General features: G+C 46.0%; 1 protein-coding gene across 21 annotated transcripts in view; it reads left to right on the plus strand.

The window, feature by feature from the left end:
• The window catches only part of Clasp1 (cytoplasmic linker associated protein 1), a 271,318-nt gene extending 249,878 nt beyond the window's left edge, over nt 1-21,440 (plus strand). For all 21 annotated transcript variants that reach the window (XM_058583242.1, XM_058583244.1, XM_058583243.1 and 18 more), the window contains 3 exons: nt 9,320-9,526; nt 10,894-11,010; nt 18,508-21,440. In XM_058583242.1, coding sequence (XP_058439225.1) covers nt 9,320-9,526; nt 10,894-11,010; nt 18,508-18,594 — 411 coding nt within the window. In that variant the 3' untranslated portion in view covers nt 18,595-21,440. The remainder of the gene's footprint in view (nt 1-9,319; nt 9,527-10,893; nt 11,011-18,507) is intronic.
• The last annotated feature ends 6,465 nt before the right edge of the window (nt 21,441-27,905 follow it).

The following is a 27,905-nucleotide window of genomic DNA, read 5'->3' on the forward strand; positions in this document are numbered from 1 at the left end:
TCACTGAGGATTTTCCATTTTTAGAGTTAGCGTTTTCTGAAGTTGGCCACTTCAGTGAATAATCAGTTATATTTGCCCACTTAAAAGTGGAAACTTAGTCAAGTGCTTTGGCACACTGGTGGTCTCAGCTACTCAGGAGGCAGAGACAGGAGGATTCCAAGTTCAAGGCCAGCCTGGACAATTTAGTGAGACCATGTCTCAAAATAAAAGGGCTCAGGGTATAACTCAGTGATAGAGCACCACTGAGATCAATCCCCAGTACACAGGGGAAAATTAGTAAATTAATTAAAATGGAGAGGAAAATAGTAGCATTTCATGTCACTGTATTGGACCACCAAATATTTCTAAGCACACATAAAAATCTTAGTGTTTAAGACATTAGAATTCAGCTTTAGGTGGTTTGGCTTGTTTGGGGGAAGTTGGATTCTTAAATAAACATAAAATAACTATTATGCCTGTGATATTTTATTTCTAAATCATTTCCATTTAAATTTTATCTTTTATGACCTTAAGGAATTAAAAGTGAAATCAGATCAGAGTTAGTTTTAAAATAAGAGAATTTCCTAGGACTAGCTGTCTGCCTTCCCTCAACCAGCCTGTTGTGCTTTCTGCAATGCTTTTGGCCATAGAAATGCAAGTAGGCCAGAGAAGCCATGTTATTGAGCTGGTGTTCTGCAGAAGCCTATTACAGTTCCCAGCTAACCTCCCAATCCACACCCCTGTGCAGAGGAATGGCCCGCAGAAGCCCACAGGGCAATTCCCATGTGTCCATGGTTCTGGGGAACAGTATACTGAGGGGACCTGGTGAATTCACAGCACCTCTCCAGACCTTGCTTCCTCCTTATCTGTCAGCCCAGGGAGTGGACTAAGATGGCTATCCATGTCCCATCCAGCTTCCAGATAGTAAAAGTTGCTATTGAGTAACAAACCTAAATCCTCATCAGTTCTAAATCTCCCATTTTCCATGAGTCCAACCTTGGGATTTGACCAGAAGCCCCATTTCCTTTGGAATTTCTTGCTTTTTAATTAACAGACAAAACCAGAAGCCTAGATAGTCTCTTTGAGCAATTCCAAATTGCCGAGCCAGCAGCCTGACCCTGATAGCAAACTCTGGTCAGTGTTTTGTGATTGCAGCAGGGACAGATGGAGGGGGGTGGGGGGGATGTAGTTCTTAAAGAGCTTACGGTGTCCTTGAGTTCATTATAGCAATCAATCAATGTGTGCTTTAGAGTGAGGAGCAGCTGGAGTTTGGAGTGGGCTAAAACAGTCAAGGAAGAATGCCCAAAGGAGACTAGGATCTGAGGTCAGCCCAGAAGGAGCAGGCAGGGGGAGACTCTGACCTGGGAGCCCAGAGGCCCAGCCAGGGGAGCATGGACTTGGAAGACACGCCTGGGTTGAATTCTGCTGAACCAGGGCTACAGAAGGGCTCCATTTTTCTGAGACCATCATGGTCTCCAGGTCAACTGGGGATCCCTGGCCTACCTTACGGGCTTATGATGAAGTACAAAGCATCTGGTTCTGAATGGGGTGACCATTGTTCAGGGCTGAGGGAGTAATTTGTTCTCTGTGGTGAAGTGACCCTCCTAAGAATGAGGTGTGACTCCATCTGATAGCATCTGTGGTTTCAGAAAGAGCCATTGCTGACCTGCAGGACTTTAGACTGTTGAGTCGGAAGACCCGGGCTTACCTGCTGGTCTTGCCATCTCTGAGGCTGTGGAATTGCAGATAAGTCACCAAGGCACTGGATGTCTAGAGTGCTTGGGTGCTAACCGAGGAGGGGAAGGTCCTTCATGTACTGTCCGTAAGGGTCCCCATGATAGCCAGGTGAGAAAAAGTGGTGGCACCATTGAAACTTGAAGATAGTGGTTTTTTGTTTCTTTTTTTTTTTTTACCCTCTTTTATTGAAAAAAGTAGACTGATTTTGTGTTAAACTTGTCAGGTTTTTTTCATTTTACCCAAAGCAGATATAACTATTTCTCCAAATATACCTGAGAGGCTATTTAAATTTAATTAAGTAGCTGGCCATAGAGGCACTTGGGAGGCTTAGGCAGAAGGAATTGCAAGGCCAGCCTAAGCAATTTATCAAGACCTATTTCAAACTTTTTAAAAAGGACTTGAGATGCGGCTCAGTGGTAGACTACCACTGGTAACAGTCCCAGTGCTGAAAAAAAAAAAAACAAGAAGTAGTAGTAAACTCAAACTCCTAGTACAAATACGACTTATGTCTTTGGGTCATTGCCTGGTTTGAGTCCATATTTGTGCTAGAGCAGCTGGTCCATTGTTGGTGTTAGGCTAGAGAACACAGCCATGAGGGTTTTGAAAGAGATGCTGTGTTAGGGATGGAGAGCAGGAACCATGTAATGTGCCCCGAGCCTGATGCTCAGCACTTCCTGGGAGGTCCACCCCACCTCCAGTCCTCCCAGCCCTTCTTCCAAACCATCATTTGCCCCTGTTGGCCCCAACTCTACTCCTTGGAGTACAATAGCATTAGTCTCCCACCTGGGCCTTTACACATCTGAATGTAGAGACTGCTACCCCAACCACGTGCAGTGGTACACACCTGTAATCCCAACAGCTCAGGAGGCTGAGGCAGGAGGGTCACAAAGCCAGCCTCAGCAATTTAGAGAGGCCCTAAGTAACTAAGGGGGGCTAATAAGAGGACTGGGGGGCTAAGGCTGTGGCTCAGTGGCAGAGCACTTGCCTAGCACGCGTGAGGCACTAAGTTCAATCCTTAGCACTGCATAAAAATAAATATAATAGAGGCATTCTGTCCATCTACAACTATCTAAAAAGGGAGGGGTGCTGGGGATATGGCTCAGTGGTTAAGAACCCCTGGGTTCAATCTCTGGTACCAAAAAGAAAAAGAAAGAAAAGAAACCACTGTCCTGAATCTGCCTTCCCAGGCAAGGCTGTGATGACTGTCTTATTAGAAGTCATCTCATTTGATGCTGTCTCCTTAGGGTCTTTGAAGCCCTCATTCTCAGAATGTGTGTGTGTGTGTGTGTGTTTCATGGAAAGACACTCATCAGATAGAGGTGGATGATAAGATTTTGTAATCCAAAATAATTTTTAAAATTCTTCATTCAGAATTTCCCTGTCATTTTACTGATAAGGAAAACCAAAACCCCGGAAATTAAGAAATAATTTACCCCAGGATCAGCTCCATCATTGATGATGCATAGTCCCAAATTCAGGTCTGCAAACAGAGCCTGGAGCTTCTCTTCTCTCCACCCTCGGGAGCTGAGCACCCGTAAAGGAGGGCTCATCCCGGGCTCCCTCCACCACAGTCCCAGTTTACCTCAGTGCCAGTCTGGGGCTTGGTCTTTTGCCCTCACTATGCTGGTGGGTACTGCAATTTGTGTGCATCATACTTTTTATAAGTTCTTTACAGCCATTCCCAGAAGGTGTCGCCAACCTTTTCCCCAATTTCCAAGTGATCCAGGAGCTATAAACTCCAGGTACCTACTGGGAAAGTTCTTTAATTCCAGCCATTGTTGTTTTTGGATGTTTTTCCTTTTGAAAAAAAAAAACAAAAACTCAACCCGTTGTCCTGATGTGTCTGAGATAGAGCCAAATCAAACTTTGTGAACTTAAAACAAGCACTTCACATGTGAAGAACTTCTTTGCTTCTAAAAGTAAGAAACCTAATCTTTAAGCAAACATTCATCAGATTCTGAGTAATGATTTCATTTTCTTAAAAAGCTAAATGTGAAAATGTATACTCTTTCTAGCTAGACACTGTTATCTTTTTGACTTTGAAAAGGAGGAATTCTTAACTTTCTAACCAGACAGTGGCAAAATTGAACTAGAATCTGACCACTCCAAGACAAATTATAACCCCAAAGTCTACTTGCTCCTGCTCTTAACACTCATAGCCAGTCCTTATAGAAAGATCCTCACCTCTTCTGGCCACGGTGTTATCTTCCTTTCTCTCTGTTGCCTGTGTTTACTTTTGCTCTGTGTTTGCTTACATTTATAATCTTTGCTTCTTATGTTACATAGAACACAGGGCAAAACCTAAAGTTCACCCTGATTTGGGCAGCCTGCCAAAGCCAGGGGCTTGGCATATGGAGAAAGTCAAGAACACTAGCCTCCCTTGCCAAAGCCAGTGTCTGTCCTGGGAAACTTTCCTCTCACCCCTGTAAAGGAGAGGGCCTCAAACTACCCAGCTTAATGTGTAGCTTCTGGCATTTTATTTTCAGAAAACCCTCTGTGTTCCATGCATTTGATGAAATGCTTCATGTAGGGCCCCTGTACAGTTCCTAGGGGGGGCGGTTATTTTGTTTTGTTTGTTTTGCAGTATTGGGAGGACAGAACCCAGAGGTACTTTATCACTGAGCTCCATCCCCAGCCCACATTTATTTATTTATTGTGGGTAGTGGTGGTGGTGGTGGTGGTGGTGGTGGTGGTGGTGGTGATTGAACCCAGGGCCTTGTGCATGGTAGGCAAGACTCTACAAACTGACCAGCCCGTTTTTATTACTTGAGTCATACTCCTGCTAAGTTGCTGAGGCTGGCCTTGAACTTCCGATCCTCCCGTCTCAGTCTCCCAAGTCCCTGCGTTTTCAGGCTTGTGCCACTGGCACCGCTGAATCCCTGCAGTTTCATGAGAAAGTTCTCCTGAGTTTGGGTTTCAGCTCAGCAGTTCTGAGGCAGTCTGTCTTTCAGCACTCACTGGACAGTAAATCACTGCAACCTGAACAGCAGTAGAGCATGGGAGGTGGAGGGAGGGAGAGAAGGGGAACTTCATGGCTGAGTTCTCCCTGTGAACCTGGCCATTTGTTGCCCAGTCTCGTTAATCCTCATTGCATCCCTGAGGGATACCAGGAGGCTGTTAGCTTGCTTCTGTCAAGGCTAAAGTGGCTTAGGGACTTAAATCACCCTCTGTCTCTACATTTTTTTTGCTCATTGAGCTGGTTCCCACCTCCTTAGGGGGACCTTAAACTCAGTTCCTGTGCATCGATATTTTCTCACTTAGGTTTCCTAACCAAATCATCCAGTGTCTTTCTGACCCTTTCCCCCACCACCACCACCAAGTTTAAACACAAAGGCCCAAAAGTTCCTCAGCTTTCTGCCCAGTATACTGCGATACATGGTGATTTGTTACGGTGGAAACCAGTATCTTCAGAGCTCTTTTTGTGGACCCACAGTAGGGAGGAGAAGGGCTGTCTGCCAGTCCTTCTTGTGACTCACCATCTGCTTCACTCTATGTGGCTCTCCCGGGTGTGCTGTGGACATAGAACGGCCTTGGGGGCCTGCATCAACTGAGGAGGGGTAATTCAGTTAGAGATGGCCAAGATGGGACCTTGCCTTTAGGGGACTTTTCATCCAGTGAAAGAGGCGTTTTCAGCAAGATGTTTACAAGAGTAATATATGCACATGGGGCTTCCCGGGCTTCTGTGGAAATGAGTTCTGAATGAAGACGTGGGCAGCCAGGTGAAGGATGTGAGCGAGACGGGGCTGGGCAGGGAGTAGCAGGAAAGGACCCAGGCCTCAGGTTGAATGTTGAGTGTGAATACTGCATCAGAGGATGGAGCTTCTCAGTAGGTACCTCACTCCTCCTCTGGAGGAGTCTCGTGGGGAGGGAGCTCTGCTCTCCGATACCCCACAGCTCCCAGATTGGTGCTCGGCCTTGGGGTGGCACCTCTGCTGCCACACTCCACTGCTCGTGGCGCTCTCCTACCAGCCCTGGCTTATAGCTGCCGTATGTGCTGTAGCTAGAATGTACCAAGGGAGTTATGCCCTTCTCTCTCCTCAGCAGATAACTGAGAGTGAGTCGTTTTAATCCCCCTCTCAGAGCTTACATTTGAAGCTCAGACTAAGCAAGCGCTTACCAAAGCCCTAGACCGAGGCCAGTGAGCTGCGCTGCAGGGGCCGAACGTGGGCTCATCCCGTTCCAAGGGGAGGCCTTCCTCGAATGAAAGGTCATGCACATGGACAGGGCCAAAAAGCACTTGGCTTTGGAACATCTGTGTGGGAAAAGCTACAATTAGAAGACAGGTGGGGCACTAGGAATCGAACCCAGGGCTTCATACATGCTAGGCAAGTGCTCTACCCCTGAGCTGTACCCACTGCCCTTTTTAAATTTTATTTTGAAATAGGGCCTCACTAATTGACCAGGCTGCCCTTGAACTTGGATCCACTTGCCTCAGCCTCCCAAGTAGCTAAGATTACAGGTGTGTGCTACCTTACCTGGCTAGTGTCCTCCTTTATTTTGTTTTATTTTTATTTTTTTGTGGTGCTGAGAGAAGTTGAAACTCGGGGCCTTACCCATACAAGGTAAGCGCTTTACCATTGTGTCATCAATCCTTCTTATTTTTTATTTGTTTGGTTTAGTTTTATTTTCAAGAGAGGGTCTTACTAAGTGACCTAGGCTAGCCTCAGACTTGTGGTCTCCCTGCCTGAGCTTCCTGAATCTATCTGATTACAGACATGTATCAGGCTTGGGCTTTCTTTTTAGATGTGCGTGCGTGGTATTTACTGTGAAACCATGCTGGCCCAGGACTCCACTTTAACTCCTGAAGGGATTGATACGCAATCCCAGTGTGGGCTCCTACATGTGTGTGCACTGTGTGCCCCGATATTGGCCAGGGGTGAGGATATGACCTCATCTCATAAGATTCCTACCTGTAGAAAGTGCCGCAAGGATGTAGTCTTTCTAGAAAAGTTCAAAAGGCCATTGACAAGAAAGAAACATGAAGATCAGAATTCAGGGAGGTAGGGCTTCCTTGAAGAGGGACATGTCCTCAGGCAGGCAGGGGAATGAAGCTCAGTTGATCACATGTACTGAACTTGTCAACATCAATCTCCCTGTGCACTGAGGTACAGGTGGAAGATGCTGTCTGTTTGGTAAAAAGAAACATTTATGGAAATGTCACCAAGAATGTAAAGTAGAGCGCACCTCTAGTGCCATGTGAGGATCACAGGCCGAAGGACTGGGAAAAACGGGAGGGGAAAGTGTTGTCAGTCAGATGGTCAAGGACACCCTCAGAGGGGCAGGAGTGCATGTGTCCGCCACATCTGAGGGACAGCAAGAGTTCAAGCTCAGCAGAGGGGAGTCGGGTCATTGGACGGTAGGATGGGACAGTAGTGATTGTTACAGTGATTACAATAGTGATAGTACTGCCTCAGCCACGACAGGGCTTGGAGTCAGTCCAGGCAAACACCCAAGAGTCTGTTTGCTTCTCCAGCATAGCACTGTAGGACCAGGGCTGGGAGGACTGCCACTTTTCCTGTCCTGAAAAGGACACAGGAACATTTTTATGAATGAATGCAGTTTTCTTGCTAAGAAGGCATTCTAAAATGTATAGAGAAAATAAAGGTCCATGTAGCCTCTGCACCATAAGGTAGTGTGTATAGCCTTTCACACATTCCCCAGGTTTCTAGGATGATAAGTGCCAGCTACTGGGCATGAGCGGCCAGAGCCCGTATGGAGCTTCATAGTGAAGAATCCACCTTTAGCATCTTGGCTGGTCCTGAATGTGTCATTTGGGGATGTTTTGTTTTGTCCAGTACTGAGGATTGAACCCAAGAGCTCCCTACCACTGAGCTACATCCCCAGTCTTTTATTTCTTACTTTGAGGCAGGGTCTCCCTGCATTGCCCATGCTGGTTCAAACTTACTATCCTCCTGCCTCAGCTTCCCAATTCACTGGGATTACAAGTGTGCCCCCCCACCCCCCGTCGCCCCTGCACAGCTTGAATATATCAACTTCTAATGAGGCACATGCAGTCATTTGGAAGGACTGCCCTTTGCTGTCCACAGAGCAGAGCTGACACCAGGACCAATGAGGCACACTCCTGAACTGAGCCCTGTTCTCAGAGCAGTGCCCCCTCGGGATGGGCACAGGGCTGGGCCACAGCTGGGGAGTCCCAAATCGATCCTGCTAGAGAAAGGACCCTCAGGTGACAGGCAACACCTCAGGACCTCAGAGTGACTAAAACAGCATGTATAGCACGTGATCCAGATCTGGCCTATCTGCCCTTCGGCTTGGGTCGCCCCCGTGCTCTGTGCACTGCTTCTTTGCTCTGCCCACAAGTAGAGCCAGCTTTCCAGGTGGTCCGTCTGTTTTCAGGGGTCACCTGTGCCTGAAGCACTGGGCTGGTTGGTAGCTCTCTCTTGCTGCTATATAAAGATGGAACTTGAGTTATTTTGAGCAGCAGAATACAATGCAGAGAATTGACTGGGATCCCCAGTCCAAGGCAGGCTCTAAAAGAAAAGTATTAGGTTTTCATTGCACTTCATAAGAAAATGCATCCATGCTTTTTGCCTGGTGACTTTACTCATATATCATTTCCATAATGTGCATACGTTAAATACTCCATGCTATTAATAGGAGGAAGTATCAGTTACTTAGTGTCTGCACTATCTTGAATAGCGCTCATCATTCATTTGATACCCCCATTTTACAGATGAGGAAGTGCAGTATTTGCGCTTGGGACTGGTGAGCTCCTCAGATCCCTAAGCACAAACCAGCTTCTTTCTTCCTACCACATCTTCTGCATGCTCCCCCTCCTTTTACTGAGTTTTGCACTTAGTTCCCTTTATTATCAAAGTGTCTTGTGGCTCTCCACAGGTCAGAGGCTGCTCCTCTGACCATGAGGTGGTTATTTCATGCTCTTTGTTAAAAGTACAAGGTGAGAGGGCATCATTCCTAGAAAAGCAGCTTTCCCTGGGAGCCTCCCAGGAACACTTCCAGAGGCTTCTCTCAAGCCCACCAAGCTACCTTGTGGTTCAGCCCCTTGGAGGAAGCAGGTGAAAGGCACTCTGATTTCCTTCAGGCTTCTCTTTGGTGGCTCCACTGTGAGGGATCCCACTAGTCATTGGGGAAAGCATTTGTATCTTTAAGTTCTAATCATTTAGGGCAGAGATTCTGCAGCATTGGTTTTACGAATCACCCAGGGAAGCTGGGCGTGGCAACGTACATCCCTAGTCCTTGCTACACGGGAGGTGGAGACAGGAGAATTACTTGAGCCCAGGGATTCAAGGCAACATAGTGAGACCCCGTCTTAAAAAGAACCTTTGAAGGGCTTTAATAACACAGCTTGCGGGACCCGCCTCCAGTCGGGGTCCTGGGATGCTGCTACTGCTGGAGATGGAGGACGTTCTTAGAAAACCACTGTTCTGAGGTTTTTAGCAAAACGCCCCTCTTGAAAGTTGCCCTCCGTACCACTCTGCTTCACCTTGACAGTGTTAGAGAAACTGAGGCCGCCCTCTGGCATTCAGTGAGACCCTTGTCGTTGGCCTCTGAACTAAAACAGCGGTGGGGTTCTTTCTCCTCTTGAGCACATGAGGCTCACCCTGGGTACCTGGTGTTTCAGGTGGTGCGAGCTGCTGAGGAGGCTGCCTCCACACTAGCCAGTTCCATCCACCCAGAGCAGTGCATCAAAGTGCTCTGCCCCATCATCCAGACAGCCGACTACCCCATCAACCTGGCCGCCATCAAGATGCAAACCAAAGTCGTGGAGAGAATCGCCAAGGAGTCCTTGCTGCAGCTCCTCGCCGACATCATCCCGGGCCTGCTGCAGGTGAGCTGCTCCCGGGTCACATGGTCTTTGCTGCCCTCCTTCACTGGCCTGCAGGTAGGAAAACCGCAGGTGGAAACCCTCTGTTTAGGACCTGCATCTTCTAGTCTGCCCGCTTCTGGTGCAGCAGGAAGGTAGGCACCTGGCAGCCCAGAACTGTGGCTCACAGAATGGACTTTTCTGTTTATGGTAAACATATTTTGATTTTGTTCATTCCTTCAACAGATCCTTGTTGCAAACCTCCTGTGGCTCCAGCCCTAGGCAAGGAGTGTGACTCAGACAGGGTCCTTGCTTTCATATGCCCAACAAACATTTACTTCTTCTAAGTGGGAGGCAGTGAACTAGGCATCCTCTGACAGGCAGAAGACATGTGTGGTCCCACCTCAGGGGCTTTCAGCCTGTCATGTGACATCATGCAGCCACATGGCTACTACAAGTGACAGTGTCATGTGCTGCATCACAGTGGAGGAGTGGTTTCCATTTTGTGGGGATGGGAGAGAGGATTTCTGTGGGTAAAGGTAGAAAGGAATTTATTAAGTAGCTAGCCTCCCATTTAAAAAATGCCGCTGTTGACTGAGCATTTGGTGGGAATTTGGATACTTAGTTGGGGACTAGATCATTCCAGAGGGAAAGGCATGAAAGTGGAAAAGTCACCAGGGTTCTTTGGAGACCGGCAGATAGGCCCATTTGGGTTTGGTGCAGGGATAAGTCAGACAGGGAGACTGAGCATGCGTCACACAGGGGCATGGGCAACTCTAGCAATCACTGGAGGACCGACAGCTTTCACCTATGATGGTGAATGATGTAGTTCTCATTTCTTTCTTTCTTTTTTTAGTTTCTTTTGCAGTTGTAGATGGACAGCAGGCCTTTATTTTATTTATTTTTATGTGGTGCTGAGCATGGAACCCAGTGCCTCACACATGTGAGGCAAGCGCTCCACCACTGAGCCACAGCCACAGCCCTCTCGTTTCTTTAACAGTATTTTCACACATGAATTTGCTTTAGCATTGTGAGAAGTGTGAATGAAACCAGTATTTTTTCCCTTAATTTTGCTTTCTCAATTCATCTCTGTCGTGGTATCTTTTTAGTGGTGGCATATTACAGAGCAGCTCTGTGTGGTGGCAGACAGATTGCACTTACCCCTTCTTGCCTCTGCACCCCACCCACCAGGTCACTCTTAACACAAGTCAATTTTAACTCCTTTCAGGTGAAAACCCTCGGGATTCAGTTGCAGGTCTTAGGTAGGTCCTGATGGTGACTGACACGTCCAGGGTTGAAATATGAGGGTGTTGGTGGAAGTGTTGCTGAGGCATTAACTATGAAGCAAGCCTTTGATCTGATTTCCTTTTTGTGTCCCCCTTGGCTTCTAGGGTTATGACAACACGGAAAGCAGTGTGCGGAAGGCCAGCGTGTTTTGCTTAGTGGCAATTTATTCCGTAATCGGAGAAGACCTGAAACCTCACCTCGCACAGCTCACGGGGAGCAAGGTATGTACAGTGTTACCTGGCTGACACCCACACCTGGGCCCTGCCAGCTTGACGTGAGCCTGCTCTGTGGTGGCACTGGGTTCCAGACTGCTTCTTCTCATCGGGTATGTTTCAGCTGGGCCTTATTTCTCAAAAAGCATGTTTTAAGATGAAAATGGCCAGCCATGTAGTGAAGTTTTAAGAGAATGCTAACATGATACATCATCATCTATTTTAACTCCTGCTTTTGCAAAATAAATTCACTTTTATTTTACTCACAGGAGAAAGACAACTTTATTCAGAAACGAGCTTGGTTTCTCACAGGAGCACTAAGGAAATTTACATAAGTGCTTAACAGATTGCTGAATCAGAGCGGAGTCCTTTGTGGGCATTGACAGTAGTAGTGGCCGTTTCCTGGTGCCCACCATTGCCCCAGGAGCTGGTCCACACTCTTGGCATATTTTCACTTGTGTTCCTCATGACATCCCTATGAGATAAGGATGATTGTCCTCTCTGGCCTGCTCAAGGGCACACAGAGGTCGGACTCCAGGACCTGGATTCTTACTCTGCTGCCACTTACACTCCTTTAAGAGTGTTTTAGACTCAGGAAGCTCTGACGCTCAGGTTATTCCATTTTGAATGGTCCATCCACTTGGGGTTAATGTTTGTATATTGGTATTAGGGAAGAGTTGAACTTCATTCTTTTGACATGCAGATACCTCTTTTCCCAGCATCATTTGTTAAAAATATTATCCTCTCCTCATTGAATAGTCCTGTCACCTTTTCAAAAATTGTTTGACTGTCTGCGAAGGTTCACTTGTGGGCTCTGTATTCTATCTCCTTGTTGTATGTCTCTATGCCAGTTCCACCCTGATTCGTTCACTGTAACTTTGTACTAAGTTGATTCCAGAGGTATGGGTCCTCCAGATTGGTCTTTTGACTATTTGGGATCTCTTGACATTCTATATGAATCTTAGGATTGGTTTTTCTAATTCAGCAAAAAAAAATCTCTTTGGAATTTTGATATATTGCATTAAGTCTATATATCATTCACATAATCAATCTTATTGAGTAATATTGACATCAAATGTCTTCTAGTCCAATGAACCTGGGATATTTTTCCACTTCTTTGCATAATCTTTCATTTCTTTCAGCACCCTTTTGTAGTTTTTTGTTGGTTTGGTTTGGTTTTTGTGGTACTGGATATTGAACCCAAGACCTCACACATTCTGGGAATGTACTTTCTCACCAAGCTATATATACCCAGCCTTTATTTATTTTTATTTTGAGACAGGGTCTCACTAAGTTGCCCAGGCTAACCTCAAACTTGTGGTCCTTGTGCCTCAAGCTTCACATTAGCTGAGATCACAAGCGTGCACCACTATCCCAGCAGCATATTATAGTTTTAATTGTGTGAGTCTTTTACCTCCTTGGTTAAGTCATTTCCTAAATATTTCAGGTTTTTTAATGCTATTATACATAACATTTTCTTAATTTTCTTTTTGGGTTGTTCATTGTTAGTGGAGGGGAATTTTTATTTATTTATTCTTATGGTGCTAGGATGGAACCCAGGGCCTCACACATGCTAGGCAAGTGCTCAACCACTGAGCCATCACCCCAACCTGCACATTATTTTTGCTTGGTTATTTTTGTACCGTCTCGGCTGAATTAATTTCTAACAGTTCTGACAGATTATGTGTGTGTGATCATTAGGGTTTTCTACATAAAAGTAATATCATCTACAAAGAAGATTTACTTCATTTCTCAGTTAGATGCCTTTACTTTGTTATTTTTTATTTTATTTTCTAATTGCTGTGGCTACAACATCTAGGACTGTGTTGGAGTGGTAAGAACAAGAGTCCCTACATTGTTCCTGATCTTAGAAAAGTTTTCAGTCTTTCACCATTGAGTATAATTTTTGTTGTGAGTTTTTTATATATGGCTTAATATGTCAAGATAAGGTTTTTTCTATTTCTAGTTTGAGTGTTTTTATCATGGAAGGTATATTATATTTTTCAGATGTTTTTCTGCACCAGTTAAAATAGTCACATCTTGGGGCTGGGATTGTGGCTCAGTGGTAGAGCGCTCACCTAGCATGTGCAAGGCCCTGGGTTTGATCCTCAGCACCACATAAAAATAAGTAAAATAAAGATATTGTGTCCAATTACAACTAAAAAAAATAAATATTTTTTAAAAAAATAGTCACATCTTTTTCTTTATTCTGTTAACATCGTATATTACAATGATTTTTTATAAGTTGAACCATTTTTGCATTCCAGGAATAAATCAATATATCTCATTTGGTCTTTGTATATAATATTTTTAATTTGCTGCTGAATTCTATTTGCTAGTCTTTGTTGAGAATTTTTCATCAGTGTTCATTAGAGATGTAGTTTTGTTATTAGGGCAGTGCTGACATTGTAGAATGAGTTTAGAAGCATTTTCCCCCTACTGTGTTTTGGAAAAATTTGAGGAAGATTGGTGTTATTTTTCTAAATGTTTGGAAGAATTCACCAGTGAAGTCATCTGGTTCAGGCTTTTACTTTTTGGAGATTTTTTTTGACTACTTCTTACTAGTTACAGGTCTGTTCGGAGTTTCTTTGTGATTCTGTTTTTGTTGTTTGTAGAAATTCATCCATTTCATCTAGATTATCCAGTTTGGGGTGTATAATTATTAATAATATTCCTATAACCCTTCTTATTTCCATTATTAGTTATAACGTACCCACATTCACTTCTGATTTTTATAATCTGCATCTTTTTTTTTTTTCCTTAGTCCACCTAGTTAAAAATCCGTCAACTTTGTTGATCTTTTCAAAAAACCAACTTCTAGTTTCATCTATTTTTTTCCTATTATTTTTCGGTTCTCTTTCGTCTCTGCTCTGCCTATATTATCTTCCTCTCCTGGATCGGATGTAGCTCTCGTTGATTTGAAGCTTGCCGTCTTCATTCAGGCACTCACAGCTCTACCCTCCCCTAGACAGAAACTTGGAATGCTGGGTGTTCTTTCATTTTCATTTCTCTCAAAATATTTTTGAATGAACCTTGTAGGGCTTTTTTGGTTTTTTGTTTGTTTTGCCTTAAAGGGGACTCTCCACCACTGAGCTACATCCCCAGCCCTTTTTAATTTTGAGACAGGCTCTTGCTAAGTTGCCCTGGCAGTTAATTTTCAATCCCCCAGCTCAGCTCCCCAGTGGCAGGTGTGCCCCGCCACACTCAGCTGACTCACTGACTTTTAAAAGTGATTTCCACAAATTTATAAGTTCTTCAGGTTTCCTTCTGTTATTTCTGACTTCATCTTACTATGGTTAGAGAAGATATTTGTTATGATATCTCTTAGAATCTGCTGAGAATTTGTGGCCCAACGTTTGGTCTACGCTGGGAAACATGCACTTGAGGAGAATGTGTGGGCCATTGTTGGGTGGAGAGTTTGGGCTCGGTCTGTTAGATCTGGTTTATTGTGTTGTTCAAGTCCTCTATTTCCTTGTCTTTTGTCTCATCATTCTAACCATATTGAGAGTGTGAAATGTCAAAGTCCCCAACTGTTACTGTAGAACTGTCTGTTGTATCCATTTTTGCTGCATATATTTAGATGATCTCTTATTATATAGTAAATGCTTAGGATTATTTTATCTTCTTGCTGTACTAAACTTTTTTGTCGATGTTGTCTATCTGGAGATTGAACCCAGGGTCACTTAACTCTGAGCCACATCCTCAGCTCTTTTTTTATGTTTTTTTTAAACAGGGTCTCACTAAGTCCTCAGGGCCACTAAATTGCTGAGTCTCGTCTCAAACTTGTGATCCTTCCACCTCAGCCTCCCAAGTTACTGGGGTTACAGGTGTGCACCACTGTGCCTGGCTGCATTCATCGTGTGTGTGTGTGTGTGTGTGTGTGTGGTGTGTGTGTGTGTGTGGGTGGGTGGGTGGGTGGGTGGGTGGGTGGGTGGTTTATAGCTGGTTTTACTTGTTTCTTAAAATAAATTTCTCACCAAATTAGAACTAGTCCTATTTAAACCACTGTACTTCAAGTCTTCCTGGTTGAAACATGGATCCTCTGTTACTTGTCTGATTTCATTGTGAAGTACACAGGGAACAAAGACTGATGTGTACGCCATGTCAAACTAATACTGTCACAGAATCAACAGAGCATTTTTTAATATCCAGAAAGAATATTTGTAACATTTGTGAAAATTTCAGTAAATGCCTAGGAATTTGTAGTTGATTCGGAAAGCTGGAATTGTCCTGCTTCAGATTTGTCCTTGAATTTTAAGTCTCTTTTATCAAAATATTTTATATTGGGCTGCCACCCCACAGTAGCTCCCTAATGTGTCTGCACGAATTCTTCATGCCCCAGCCCAGCTGCCAGGATGCTGTGATTTTCACCACAGTGCCTCACCCACTGCTGGGGGCAGCTGACCTCGAAGGAACTGTGGAGGCACCAGGAGATGGCCACGTCCTGGGTGGGGTGCCCAGGCATGGCCCACATGCCTGCCTCTCCTCCTGGAGGGCCTCACCTCACCCTGCCCCGCCCACTCTCCCTCAACCATCTATTATCCTCCTTTTTCTCTTACAATCTCTTTTGATTTAAAAGTTGTTTTTTTCTGATTCTTGCTCTCTCTGGTTACTATTTGCATAAATGTCATTTCCACTTTCAACCCATTTATCTTTGGATCTAAACTGAGTCTCTTATTGGCAGCATATAGTTAAATCAGATTTTTTCATCCATTTTGCCAATCTGTGTCTTGATGGGAGGGTTTAATCTGCTGATGTTTAGAGTTATTACTGATCAGGAGGGACTTCTGGCATTTTACTGTGAGCTCTTTGTTCCTCATTTTCCACATTACTGTCGTCTTTGGGTTTTTTAAATTTTTGTAGTGAAACATTTTGAATCCCTTCTCATTTCCTTTTGTGTATATTCTATAGCTGTTTCCTTTGTTGCCGTGGCAATTATATTTAACATCCTAAAGTTAGAGTCGACTCTAAACCAGCTTATCCAGCAAGCCTCCTGAACCTTGGCCTTTTCTTTTGTAAGAGAAGAGAATCTGTTCTGCCCGTGTTAGAGGATTTCTGTAAGGCTCAATACGACAATCGGTGTAAAAGCTCCCAGTAAACCATCGAACACATGCACGTTACGAACTCTTATTAATGCTCTTTCCTCATAATTGCATTCTAGATCTGACTAACGGGAGACAATAGTGATTTTTGAGTTGAAAATATGGATAAGAGTGTTTAAATTCATTTATAATCAGATTTCTTAGAACTATAACTATCTTGTCTTCCAGATCTTATTTTTTTCCTTTAACTCTTTACTCCAACAAGTGTGTACTGGGGACTGTTCTCCCCACACTGAGCCAAGGTGCAGGAAGAGCAGAGGCTTTGCCCTGCCTCGGAAGGGCAGAAGATGCAGCTGGGGGACACACTTGACACATAGGGAAACCTGAACAGCAGCCCAGGAATGAGCCCCTGTAGAAGACACAATGGGACAGGCCCCGAGGGCGGGGTGACAGGCCACTGGAGCAGGAGGGAAGTGGAACCGAGCTAGGCTTGCAGGATGGGGCCCCGTGTGTGAAGGGGAAGGAGGAGGGACCATGTGAGCAGCTCCAGTAGGAATAGGAAGGCATGGGGGGAACCGTCTCCTCACAGATCACAGACAACACACTGCAAGTGTCCTCGTTGCTCTTGATTTTGCAGGTGGCATCTGAGGCGAGAAACGGATTTGCCCAAGGTCACACAAGTAGTTAATGGTGGAGTTGATTCTAGAACTCTGCTGGATTTGTTGAGCCTTAAGCACTAAAGTCCCTGTGAGTGGTGACACTTGTCGTCATAGCACCACTCACTGTAGTGAAGTTCAAGAGTGTAAAAGGCAGGGAAAGGCTAGGGGTGCAGCTCAGGACATGTTGGTTTGCGCAATACCTTGGGTTTCATCCCTAGCACCTCAGAAGAACAAAATTAAATTAAAGTCAGGGGACTGGGGCTGGGGCTGTGGCTGTGGCTCAGTGGCAGAGTGCTTGCCTAGCATGTATGTGTGAGGTGCTGGGTTCGATCCTTAGCACCACATAAAAGTAAACAAACAAAATAAAGGAAGGCTGTGTATCTACAACTACGAAAAATAAAAATAAAAAAGAAGGGACCAGAAACCAACCATGGTGTGTAGTGTAAGCTAGCATAAAGTTAGCTCTTAACATGGTTAAGAGGAAGACAGCGCACAGCCTGCCACGGGGAGACCCCAGAGTGGACCATTGAGTGACACTTAGCACACACTCCCTCCATTTGCCTGGCGCAGCATACCCTGTGTCCTATCTCCATGTAGATAACGTGTCCAGGGATCTAAGTCAGGGTGTAGGAGGATGCACCCCAGCAGATGGCCCCTTTAGGGGTGGGCGCAGGGCCTCCAGGGCTCGATGCTCCATAACATTGCTCACGCACCCGCGCATTCCCGTGAGCCTGGCTTCAGGGTCATCCTGGAGATCAGGTCCTTCCCCTGGGCAGGTTTATGCTGGTCTTGGCCCCATAGCCTGCTTGGAGTGAGACAGATACAGGGCTGTGGACAGAAAGTTTTTCATAATTCCTGTGATGCTGCTTCTGTGCACAATAGATTAATTTAGTAGCATTCAGCAAGCGTTTCTAAAGTACCTACAATGTCATCTGAAGTTTTATGTGTTTTAAGAACCTAAAGGGACTTCAGTTGAAAGCAAATGAGATTACAGATATTCAAGGCCTTGCATTGCTAAGTATTCTGTCCATCTGAGTTACTTTGTGATGCGATATAGGGCCTCAGAGGTCTAATCTTGTGTGAGGGCACAAGCAAGCCTCCTCTCTGTCTCTCTCTCTCTCTCTCTCTCTCTCTGTCTCTCTCTCTCTCACACACACACACACACACACACACACATACACATACATACACACACAAACTGTATGTGAGCCCATCTACAGTGAGTTCAGATGAGGAAGCTAGAGCCACAGAGTTTGAAGGAAGATGAACCCATCCAGACTCTAATCCGAACAAGGTTTTGTGGGATGGCCTTTGAGATAGGACTCCAGTGCCTCGGGTGGCAGCAGGTTTCCTAGGCAGGAGCGGTGCTAGAGAAAGGGAGAACTTGAGCACAGCGTGGGAGTCACAGACTTGACCTCTAGTTGAGCCTTGTCCTTGTTCCTGTTCTCACTCTTGTCTATCCGAGTGCTGACGGAGCCACTGAGCTACAGCTGTCATGGTGACATGTAGCCTGCCCCGTGGAGAACTTGGTCTCCAAGCCCCAGTGGCCTGTTGTGACACCTTCCTTCTTTTGTGATAGCCCACTACTTTTCCCTGCTCCTCTAGATCCTGAGCGCCTCCCCAGCTGTGGCCAGCACCTGCAGGTGCACATGATGAGTGGAACACTGAGTTGGACGTCCGTGTGACGGGTTCCCCACAGGGGAACAGAGGCAGGCTGTTGTCTGGTGGTCATCGGGGTGGTTCATTTTCTTTTTTTTTCCTCTCTGCTGCTTTTCCTCCTAACTCAGTGTGTCTTCTCTCTGCAGATGAAGCTACTAAACTTATACATAAAGAGGGCACAGACCACCAACAGCAACAGCAGCTCCTCCTCCGACGTCTCCACGCACAGCTAGTGGCAGTGCCAGTCTCTGTGCAGAGTCAAACGCCATCGGTGGTGCCTCAGACCCCCATCGGCTGCCCAGTCAGTACGAGGAGGCCCGCACATATTTATTACAATCAGTATTTTGGTCCCTTCCAGCTTTTGTGTAGAATCTTACTGGTATTGAATGTAACGGAAGCAAGGCCTGTACCGCAGTCTTCGTAGAGACGAAAGGAATGAGAACAACAAGAGCCATACTTACACACGTCTTGTACCGCCTGTTGCAATCACAAAATCATGTATGTGGGGTGCAGTTTTTAACAATCAGAGCTCTCTAGCCAATGCTTGGTAGACAGTAGCTTTTTTTTTTTTTTCCAATTAATAATGGATGTGGGGGTGTTCCTTATTCTCAGCTTACATTCTTATGAATATGGCCTGTGTGAGGCGAAGCCCCCTACTCTTTTCCCATCTGATACCAAGAAAGGGTGCATGTCTTTAGGTTGGTTTTGAGACCTCCTAAAAGTGGAACTCGAGCCTTAGCAGGAAAAGGAGAAGAGCTGGAAGCTGGTCTGTCAGTCAGCTCACGCAAAGTGGAGCCGGCTGTCCTGGCTTGGAACACAGGGTCAGGAAGGCCCCTCTGAACAACTCATCAGATGTCCCTGCCCCAGAGCTGCCATGCCAGAAGAATTCTTGAAGTATAAGTCCAACCATACTTAGAATTGATTGCATCCATCAGAGATGGATCGCATCATGTGATGCGCAGAAGGTATAAGTCTGTCTCTCTCCCTGCTAAGGTCTTGGGGAATGGCTGTTGAGATAGGGGTTCTCCCAGGACTCCCCGGGTCAGTAATTCAAATCTGGTGCCATCTCCCTTCCCTCCCCATCAGCTTTGCCTAAGCTGTTCAGTTCTAAAATGTTCTCAGCTAATCTAGCAAACGCCTACTTTTACCAGCCCAGTTTTGGCTTCTCTATGTAATTTGAGATCAAGAGCAAAAAAAAAAAAAGTGTAGAAAAATCATGTTTATCCAAATCATTTTTAATTTTATAAGTTGAAGTACTTCCTTGATTGTTAGTCACTGTTTAAGGTGAGCGGCAGATGGCAGAACTACAGGATTTGAAACACACCTTTAGAGTCTGTTTCCTTCCCAGGGAAACCACCGGCTCCCTTTTTAAGCTCTTTAGGGTGTAATTGCTACAAAGAAATGAGTCTTGAGTAAAGTTCTTAAGCCAGATGGCAGTCTAATGCAATCATGAAATCATCTGCCATCACTTACTGTTAGATCCTCTGATTGAACTGACCCTCCATAAGGAAAGTGCTTCCTTGGACATTAATTTTAGTGAGGTCTTGGCTGTCCCAGTGCAGAGTCCTCTGCAGCTGTGAGGACTGAAACCAAGGCTGAGGCACCGGAGTGTGTGCTTCTCATCCCCCATTCCCACCACCCCCTCTCTGGCCCTCTAGATTTGACAGGGGAAGTTGTGAAAGATAGGTAATATATTTGGAAACAGATACTGAGTATGAATACCCCCTGATTTCCAGGTGTGTGTGTGTAGGGGATATCTTATCAGGTGTCAGTTACCCCACTACTGCTGCTTAGGGAACTTGAGGGGTGCATCTAAGTGGTTGACTATTATTGACTGACTTTGGCTCAAAACAGCAGGACCAGGCCTTACTTTCAATGATAAATACTGTTCGTGTGTTTGCTTGTTAATAGTTCATTAATGGGATTTTGTTTTTATACTCTCCTGAGTCCCAGCATCTGTTGGTCGCCCCTCTGTGTGGAAACCCGTCCTGGTGAGGTCTTCTCTATGGGTTCTCCTACACCTAATCAGTCAGACCCTTCTTCTGGAGCTCTTTGGCTTCCAAAAGGTCACCACACCCCCAGTGTAGTTGGAAGGCTCTCGAACATTGCCTGATGTCCTCCCGTACTTACAAAGGGCTAGCCTTGAATGTCACTTGCGCCCTCTTCAATCTCCTGACTAGAGACAGAGAACAATCACTTCACAGGTCATTTGGCCTCAATCTGAAAATCGCTGCCCACCGTGCCACGCCGAGGAGACTCGCATGCCGCCACCACCTCACCAGGGTGGCTGTGTCCACGCCGGCTGCCCTCCAAACCCTGACAGCGCAGCTGCCTTGCCTTGCCGCCACCCTCTGCAGGGCTCCTGTTCAGATGAAACCATGGGACACCCCAGAGCAGAGCAAAAACTGTTGCCTCCCATCTGCCTGACTGTCCAGGGCCTCGGACGCTCTCTTGCCCCAGGCTAGGGGCTGGTTCATCTGACTCTGCTTCCCTGAAAGCTGCTGCCACCCTCCTCAGACCACAGTCCTGCAGGTGCAGCCGGTCCCTGAGGCACGCGGCTTTCTTCAAGTGCACTGCGTGCGCTTCTGGACCCGGTGCCACAGGGGGCCCCCTGCAGCCTCTTCTGTGGCTCACACTAGCTTCCCAGCCCCCCAGGTAATGCAGATGATTTTGTCTCATCAACCCTTTTCTTTCCCTGCCACCCTTACTTATCAAGCATAATAATACACTTTAAAAGACAGCAAATAAGGACTTCGTAGAACCCCAAGACTCTGCTAACAATGTTTGGAAATGAGAAAAGAAATGCTCTGAAAAATATCAGCCACCAAAATAGTTTTGGCACTGTGTTCACGCGCATGGCCCCCACACCCGGATTGGGTGTTTTGTTTTGGTTGGGTTTTTTTGGGCTTTTTCATGTTACATCCATATCTGTATTTATATCTTATTTGTTTCACTTTCAAGTGTATCATGGCAAATGTACAGATTTTTTTGTTAATAATGTGCTAGGATTTGCTAAAAAAGAAAACAAACAAAAAAAACCCTTTTGAGTTTGCCCTAGAATAAATGAAACTTAATTCAGTTTCCTGCGTTGATGATTCTGTACTGCCAACGCGCCCTGCGGATTCCTTATCCCATCAGAACAAAGTGATATTTCCAAACAATTCCGGAGGACCGCCTCGTGATGTAGAGGTCAAGTCACCAAGGAAATGTCCCACCTGACTGGCCCCTTGGGAGCCAACTGCCGGTGATGTGTGGGGCGGGAAGGCTGGGGATGAGGACAGTGGTGTCACCCCAGCCCTGCTCCGGGGGCACCTTGCTTGTCTGGGCCCCATTTCCTTCATCTGATCAGTGAGAACATCAGCTTCCAGAAAAGCGGAAGCAGAAGGCAAGCCTTGACCTTAACTCCTGAGACTAGACCAAAAGCTGCCGACACAGGCTGGTCCCCCACACTGCTGCCATCTCTTGGGGACTTGGGGCACCAGCAAGAATAGGTCTTAGAAGAAGCATGCACCAACCTCAAGGGTTCCACCTTTGAAGCCTTTAAAAATGTTTTCCCAATTTCCTAGAATACAAAAGAAACATAACACAAGATTTGACGTCTTAATCTTTTGAAGCGCACGTTTCAGAGGTTTTAAATGCAGTCTCCATGCACAGACATCACCACCGCTTGGAAGGCTGAGGCTCCTGGAGGCTCACTTGAGCCCAGAGTAAAGTTCAACGCCTGCCTGGGCAACATAGCAAACTTCTGTCTCAAAGAAAATACTTTAAGGCTGGGGCTGTTGCTAAGTGGCAAAATCCTCGCCTTGCATGTGTGAGGCACTGGGTTTAATCCTCAGCACCACATAAAAATAAGATAAAGGCCTGCTGTCCATCTACAAGTACAAAAAAAAAAACTTTAAAAATAGCGTAGCTCTCTAGCAGACTGCTTACCTGGCATATGCAAGACCCTAGTTTCAATCCCCAGTACCAAAAAGAAAAATATTGAGTTTTCCATCATGTTCTATGATGCATCTCAAATGCCACTGTCCTGTGACTCTGTGTCCCTGATCCTGTGATTCTGCTGTGTCCCCCTGTGAGAAGTCCCTGCCAAGTACTGGCATCACACATACTTGGGTTTGAATCTCAATCCACCTCTCCTCGCTTGGGCAAAGTCACTTCACTTCCTGCCTCAGTCTTTGATCGGTTGGGTTAAGAAGTAGCTGGTGGAGGTCCTGTCAGGATTGACAGGACGGCAGAGAAGCAGCCCTCGGGATCAATGCTCAGGTCCTGATGGTCGCCTGCCTTACCTCTCCCTGTGGCCTGAGATACCCAGCACCGAGAAGCCGGCCCTTCCCTCCTGAGCATTTGCTCCTATGGTCAGAGTCCATTATTCATTAGCAAAGTGGAAAACCCCTGGGGGAACATACTAGGTGCAGGCCAGGCAAGCACTTGGCTATTTTTAGTTCTCTGGCTCCTGGTGCCATTGCCCTTCCTTATCTAAGGGCTACTGGGAAGTCCTTGCCATTTTAAATAGGGTCCCAGGCCACCAGCCTGTCTTGACTTCGGCATCTGAATGGTCTTCTTTCCAGGAAATGGGACCTTTACTCAGTTTCACACAAAATGAAGAAAAATCATGAAGACCCCTGCTCCCGCCAGGTAGGCTGGTGCACACCTGCGATCCCAGCTACTTAGAAAGCTGAGGCAGGAGGATCACAGGTTTGAGGCCAGCGTGGGCAACTTGTCAAGTCCCTGTTGCACTAAAAAATACAAAGGTCTGGGATGTAACTTGGTGATAGATGCCCCTGGGCTAAATCCCCGTACCACAAAAAAAAGAAGAAGAAAAATAAAGGCCCCTTCTCTTGACATTCTTAGATCCACATGGAGGTGGGGGCACTTGAGAGGCGGCATTCATATCCTTTGTGGGGCATTTATTTAACACTTCTGAAAAATTGGCTTCTTTATCATCTCCTGATTTTTACATCAATCCTGAGCTAAGAGAGAGAAGGGAGATCCTTTCATGTTCAATCTCCAGATGAGGAGATTGAGGCAAAGGAAAAACCCCCTCCAGATGGTGACAGATGGAGTTGGGGCCAGAGCCAGCGCGTGGGCCTCACAGCTCCCTTCCCTACCTGAATGTTACCTGCCGAGCATATCAGGATCCTGTGGGGGCTTGGGAAGCAGATCCTTGGGTCTGTCCCCCAAGGTTGCCAATCATGGAATGCTGTGTTGGGGGCTGAGAATGTGCCTTTGTGGGTTTTTATTTTGTACCAGCGATAGAACCCAGGCCCTCGCACGTGCTAGACAAGCCACTCTACCACTGAGCTCCACCCCAGCCTTTGGAGGTGGTTTCTAGCAAGTTCCCAGGCCATGCTGATGCAGCTGACCAGTGTCTCCGTGTACCATACAGAGCTGTTTCCGTGCATTTCACTTAAAACCTGAGAAGGGCTTTGCTCCCAAACTTTGGGACAATCCTCAAGACAGAACGTCGTCCTGAGGACTGTCATGCCTGTTATTGCAGGTAACTATGGTGACCAGCTAATTTAGTATCTAGGAACTTTTGTTTTTCCAGTGCTGGGGATCAAACCCAGGTGTGCTCTACCACTGGGGACATCCCCGGCCCCTTTATTTATTTATTTAAATTATTTTTTGAGACAGGGTTTTGCTGTTGCTCAGGCTGGCCTTGAACTTAGGATCCTCCTGTCTCAGTCTCTGAGTAGCTGGGATCACAGGTGTGTACCCCACATCCAGACAGGGGCTTTTGAAATGAAATGTATGCCATTTTAGAGGGGAAACCAGTATCTCAGGCCAGTAGTCCTCGGGTCCCCTGGGCACAAAGCTCTCTCCTCAAGGAATACTGTTTCTACCGAGACTCAACCCAAACTCCGCCTGGCCTTAAACATTTCCTCCAGTATTTATTAACTCGTACTAAAGTGGTTCCAGGCAAGAACGGACAAAGGTCAAGTGAATGGGCATCTAAGCCCAGATTATGTATTTAAAAGACATTCAAATGCTTCCATTGTGCCCTCCCCAGCTGGGCCTGCTGCCAGGGCTGAAACCCAGGTTAAGGTGTCAGGTCCTCAGTCCCCTCCTGGAGGTGCTGCGTTTCCTGGGACGGTTCCCAGCAACTCAAGGGTGCCCCTGCCTGCCCTGGTGCCTGGGTTCCAGAGGGGACAGTCCCAGGGAATCAAGGGCTGGGGCCAAAGGACAGAGCCACCTCTGTGCCTCTGCACCCCATGGTGAGGTGAAAGGCTCCCAAGGTGTGTCCAGCGCCAGCACCTGGTCAGTGCCCCTCCTCTGGTCTCCTGCCTCCTGGTCAGCAGTCCTGCAATTCTCATGCTGCAGCGTCAGTAGTGACAATCGCTGGCACCTTCTGGGTGCTTCTTACCTGCCAAGTTTTGTTCCATGCTTTGCTGAACCATCCACAAACAATCCTAGGAAGTTGGTCCTATGATTATTTCCATTTTACAGACAGGAAACAGGCGCAGCTGGGTTGAGTAACTTGCTTTGAGTCACAGAACTAGTAAGGCAGAGGTGGGATTGGTGGGACTCAAATCCCACCATCCTGCTTTGTCTCTGCTCCTTCTGAGTCTCTGTCCTGTCTCCCATCCACCTGACTCTCATGATCAAGTTCCCGAGGCCTGCTGGGGTTGGCCGACACTAAGCTCATGGTAGATGCTCCGGCAGCACCCCTGGGGACTGTCTACTGGGCCTGGGAAGGAGGCAGACCCCACTTGTTCTGAGGAGGCAGAGAACCAGGAGAAGGGGCAGTTAATTTCAGTGATGTGGATGATGTTCATGATTTATAAATTAGTAGTGGGCTTAGGATGATTGTTTTACTACAGCTTATAACAAATGTATGGGCTTTTTTCCTATCATCAAATACTTAATAATTTAAAAAATGTATGGGAGGTACCCCTGTAAGCCCAGCAACTGGGGAGGCTGAGGCAGGAGGATCACAAATTCAAGGCCAGCCTCAGAAACTTAGTGAAACCCTGTCTCAAAATAAAAAATACAAAGGGCTGGGGATGTGGCTTATTGGTCAAGGAACTCTGGGTTCAGTCCCTGGTACCAAAAAAGCCTTGAACTTGTGATCCTCCTGCCTTGACCTCTTAAGTCTCTGGGATTGCAGGCGTGTTCCATGGCTCCTGGCTGGATGAGATTATTGTTGATTCTTCAGATTGTCATAGACTTGAAAACCCCCAAATTAAAAATCTTGTAGAGAATTTACAGATCTCTGAGAATACATCTGAGGATCCCATTCAAGGAATACCAGTGCACAAGGGACCCCAGTGTCCTAACAGGCCTGTGTCTGAGGGGATGACCCCCAATACAGGACACCCTTCCTCACCCAGCATGGGGACTGTAAGCCAGAGGATCTTCCCTTTTTCCCGTAGGGCTTCCTGCAGCCACTCAGGCCCTGTTGCAGTGTGAATGTCCCCCACACTCCTTTGAAATTGAGTTACCATTGCAATGCTATTGGGACTTTCAGGAGGTGACCAATGGGTGTCACGTTTACTGGTGGATTAATGCTGCCATCATGGCCATGAGTCCATTATCTCAAGAATGGGTTCCTGAGGAAAGGTCAAGCTTGCCTGGCTTCTGGCCTCTTGCTCCCCACTGTCTGTGACCGTTCACCACATTATGATACAGCACAAGGCCCTTCGCAGATGTGGGAACCATGTTCTTGGTCTTCACAGCCTCCAGAATTGTAAGAAAATAAACCTCTGTTCTTAATAAATTACCCAGTCTAGGGTATTCTGTTACAGTAGCTGAACAGACCAAGAGAGGCCCCCCTCAACAAGTGGTGCTTTGTCCCCTGTTCCTGTTCAACTCACTTCTTTCCCACCTGATTTTGCTTCCAAATAAAGGCCGAAAGGAAAAACAGTTCTGATCTTGTTCACATGAGTATTGGTCACAAAGGACCCTGTGTTTTCAGCCAAGTATAAGGTCTCTCAGATATTTTCCAAAAGAATAGGAAAGACCTTAGAAAGACACTCAGAGGGGCAGGTGCCTGGGGAGAAGGCTGGAAACATCAGGCTGCAGAGGAGACAAGTGGAGTCTAAGGGGATCGGCTTGCTTGACGCCTTCCCCAGCCCTTCCAGCATTCTCTGCTGCCGAGCCAAATCCCTGGACACGAGGGGCCCCTGGATAGCTGCCCTAGAGATGCACCTCATAGCTGCAGCTTTTGTTGAGGACACACATGGCAGTGGAGTGAAGGGTACACCTCAGGGGTAGAGCAGTTGCCTAGCATGCACAAGACACATGCCTATAATCCCAGCTACGCAGATGGTAGAACAATCATTTGAGCCCGGGAGTTCAAAGCCAACCTGCATAACCTTGCCAAACTCCATCTCGGGGGGAAAATTGTAGAAAAATTAGAACCCTCGTATATTGCTGGTGAGGGAAAACAGTGTGGCAGTTCCTTAAAAGTTCAATAGGGTTACCATACAACCCAGAAAGTTCATATCTGAATATTTTACCCAAGAGAACAGCCAGGGGCTATGGCACATGCTTGTAATCCCAGTGACTCGGGAGGCTGAAGCAGGAGGATCACAAGTTTGAGACCAGCCTCAGCAACTTATCAAGACCGAGATGCTAAGCAATTTAAAAGAGACCCTATCTCAAAAAATAAAAAGATCAGGATATAGCATACCCTGTCTCAAAAAATAAAAAGGTTGGGATGCGTAGTGATAAAGCAACCCTGGGCTCCATCTCCAGCATAGCTACATAAATGAGTGTATGAAAAAAATAAATAAATCCACATAAGATCTTATATATAATGGTTATGACAACATCATTCCTAATAACCAAAAAGTGGAACACAAATACAATGGATAAATACATTTATGATGTATTATAAAATAGAAATGGCCCATCAACATCGTACCAGCCACTAAAGACTACACGTTGTCTGTTTCCATTTATTTAAATGTCAAAAAAAGACATGTCTACAGAAATAGAAAATAGATTAGTGTGTGGTTGGCCTTGCATATCTACATTCTCTGCATCTCTAGACTCAACCACCATGGATCAAAAATTTATGTAAAAAAATTGCAACTTTCCTGAATGTGTCATTATTCTATAAACAACATAGTCAAACATGGCAACTACATTGTATCAGATGTTATAAGTGATCTAGAGATGATCTGAAGCACACAGGAGGATGTGCCCAGGTTATATGGAAATTCTATGCTGTTCTTCACAAGGGATTCAAGCACTCTTGGATTTTAGTGTTTTCAAGGGGAGGGGGATGGACCACACTTCCATGATACTAAGGGATGACTATAGTTGCCAGGGGTTAAGGAGAGGAGAGAATGGAGAGTGACTGCTAATACATGTGGAATTCTTTTCTGGAATAATAAAAATATTCTTGAATGAGTGGTGATGGTTTCGCAATTTGGTGAATACACCAAAACCACTATATTGTACATTTTAAAATAAACAAAAGATGAGAATATATAACACAACAGTAACAATATCATGCCACCGTGTAGGTGAAGTGAATGAATTGTGACACAAGAAAAAATATTAATCATTAACATTAACAGAACTGAATATGTAAATT

Source organism: Marmota monax, unplaced genomic scaffold, assembly GCF_021218885.2.
Source record: "Marmota monax isolate L192 unplaced genomic scaffold, Marmota_monax_Labrador192_F-V1.1 WCK01_AAM20220418_F8-fsc00121, whole genome shotgun sequence".
NCBI classification, from domain to species: Eukaryota; Metazoa; Chordata; class Mammalia; order Rodentia; family Sciuridae; genus Marmota; species Marmota monax.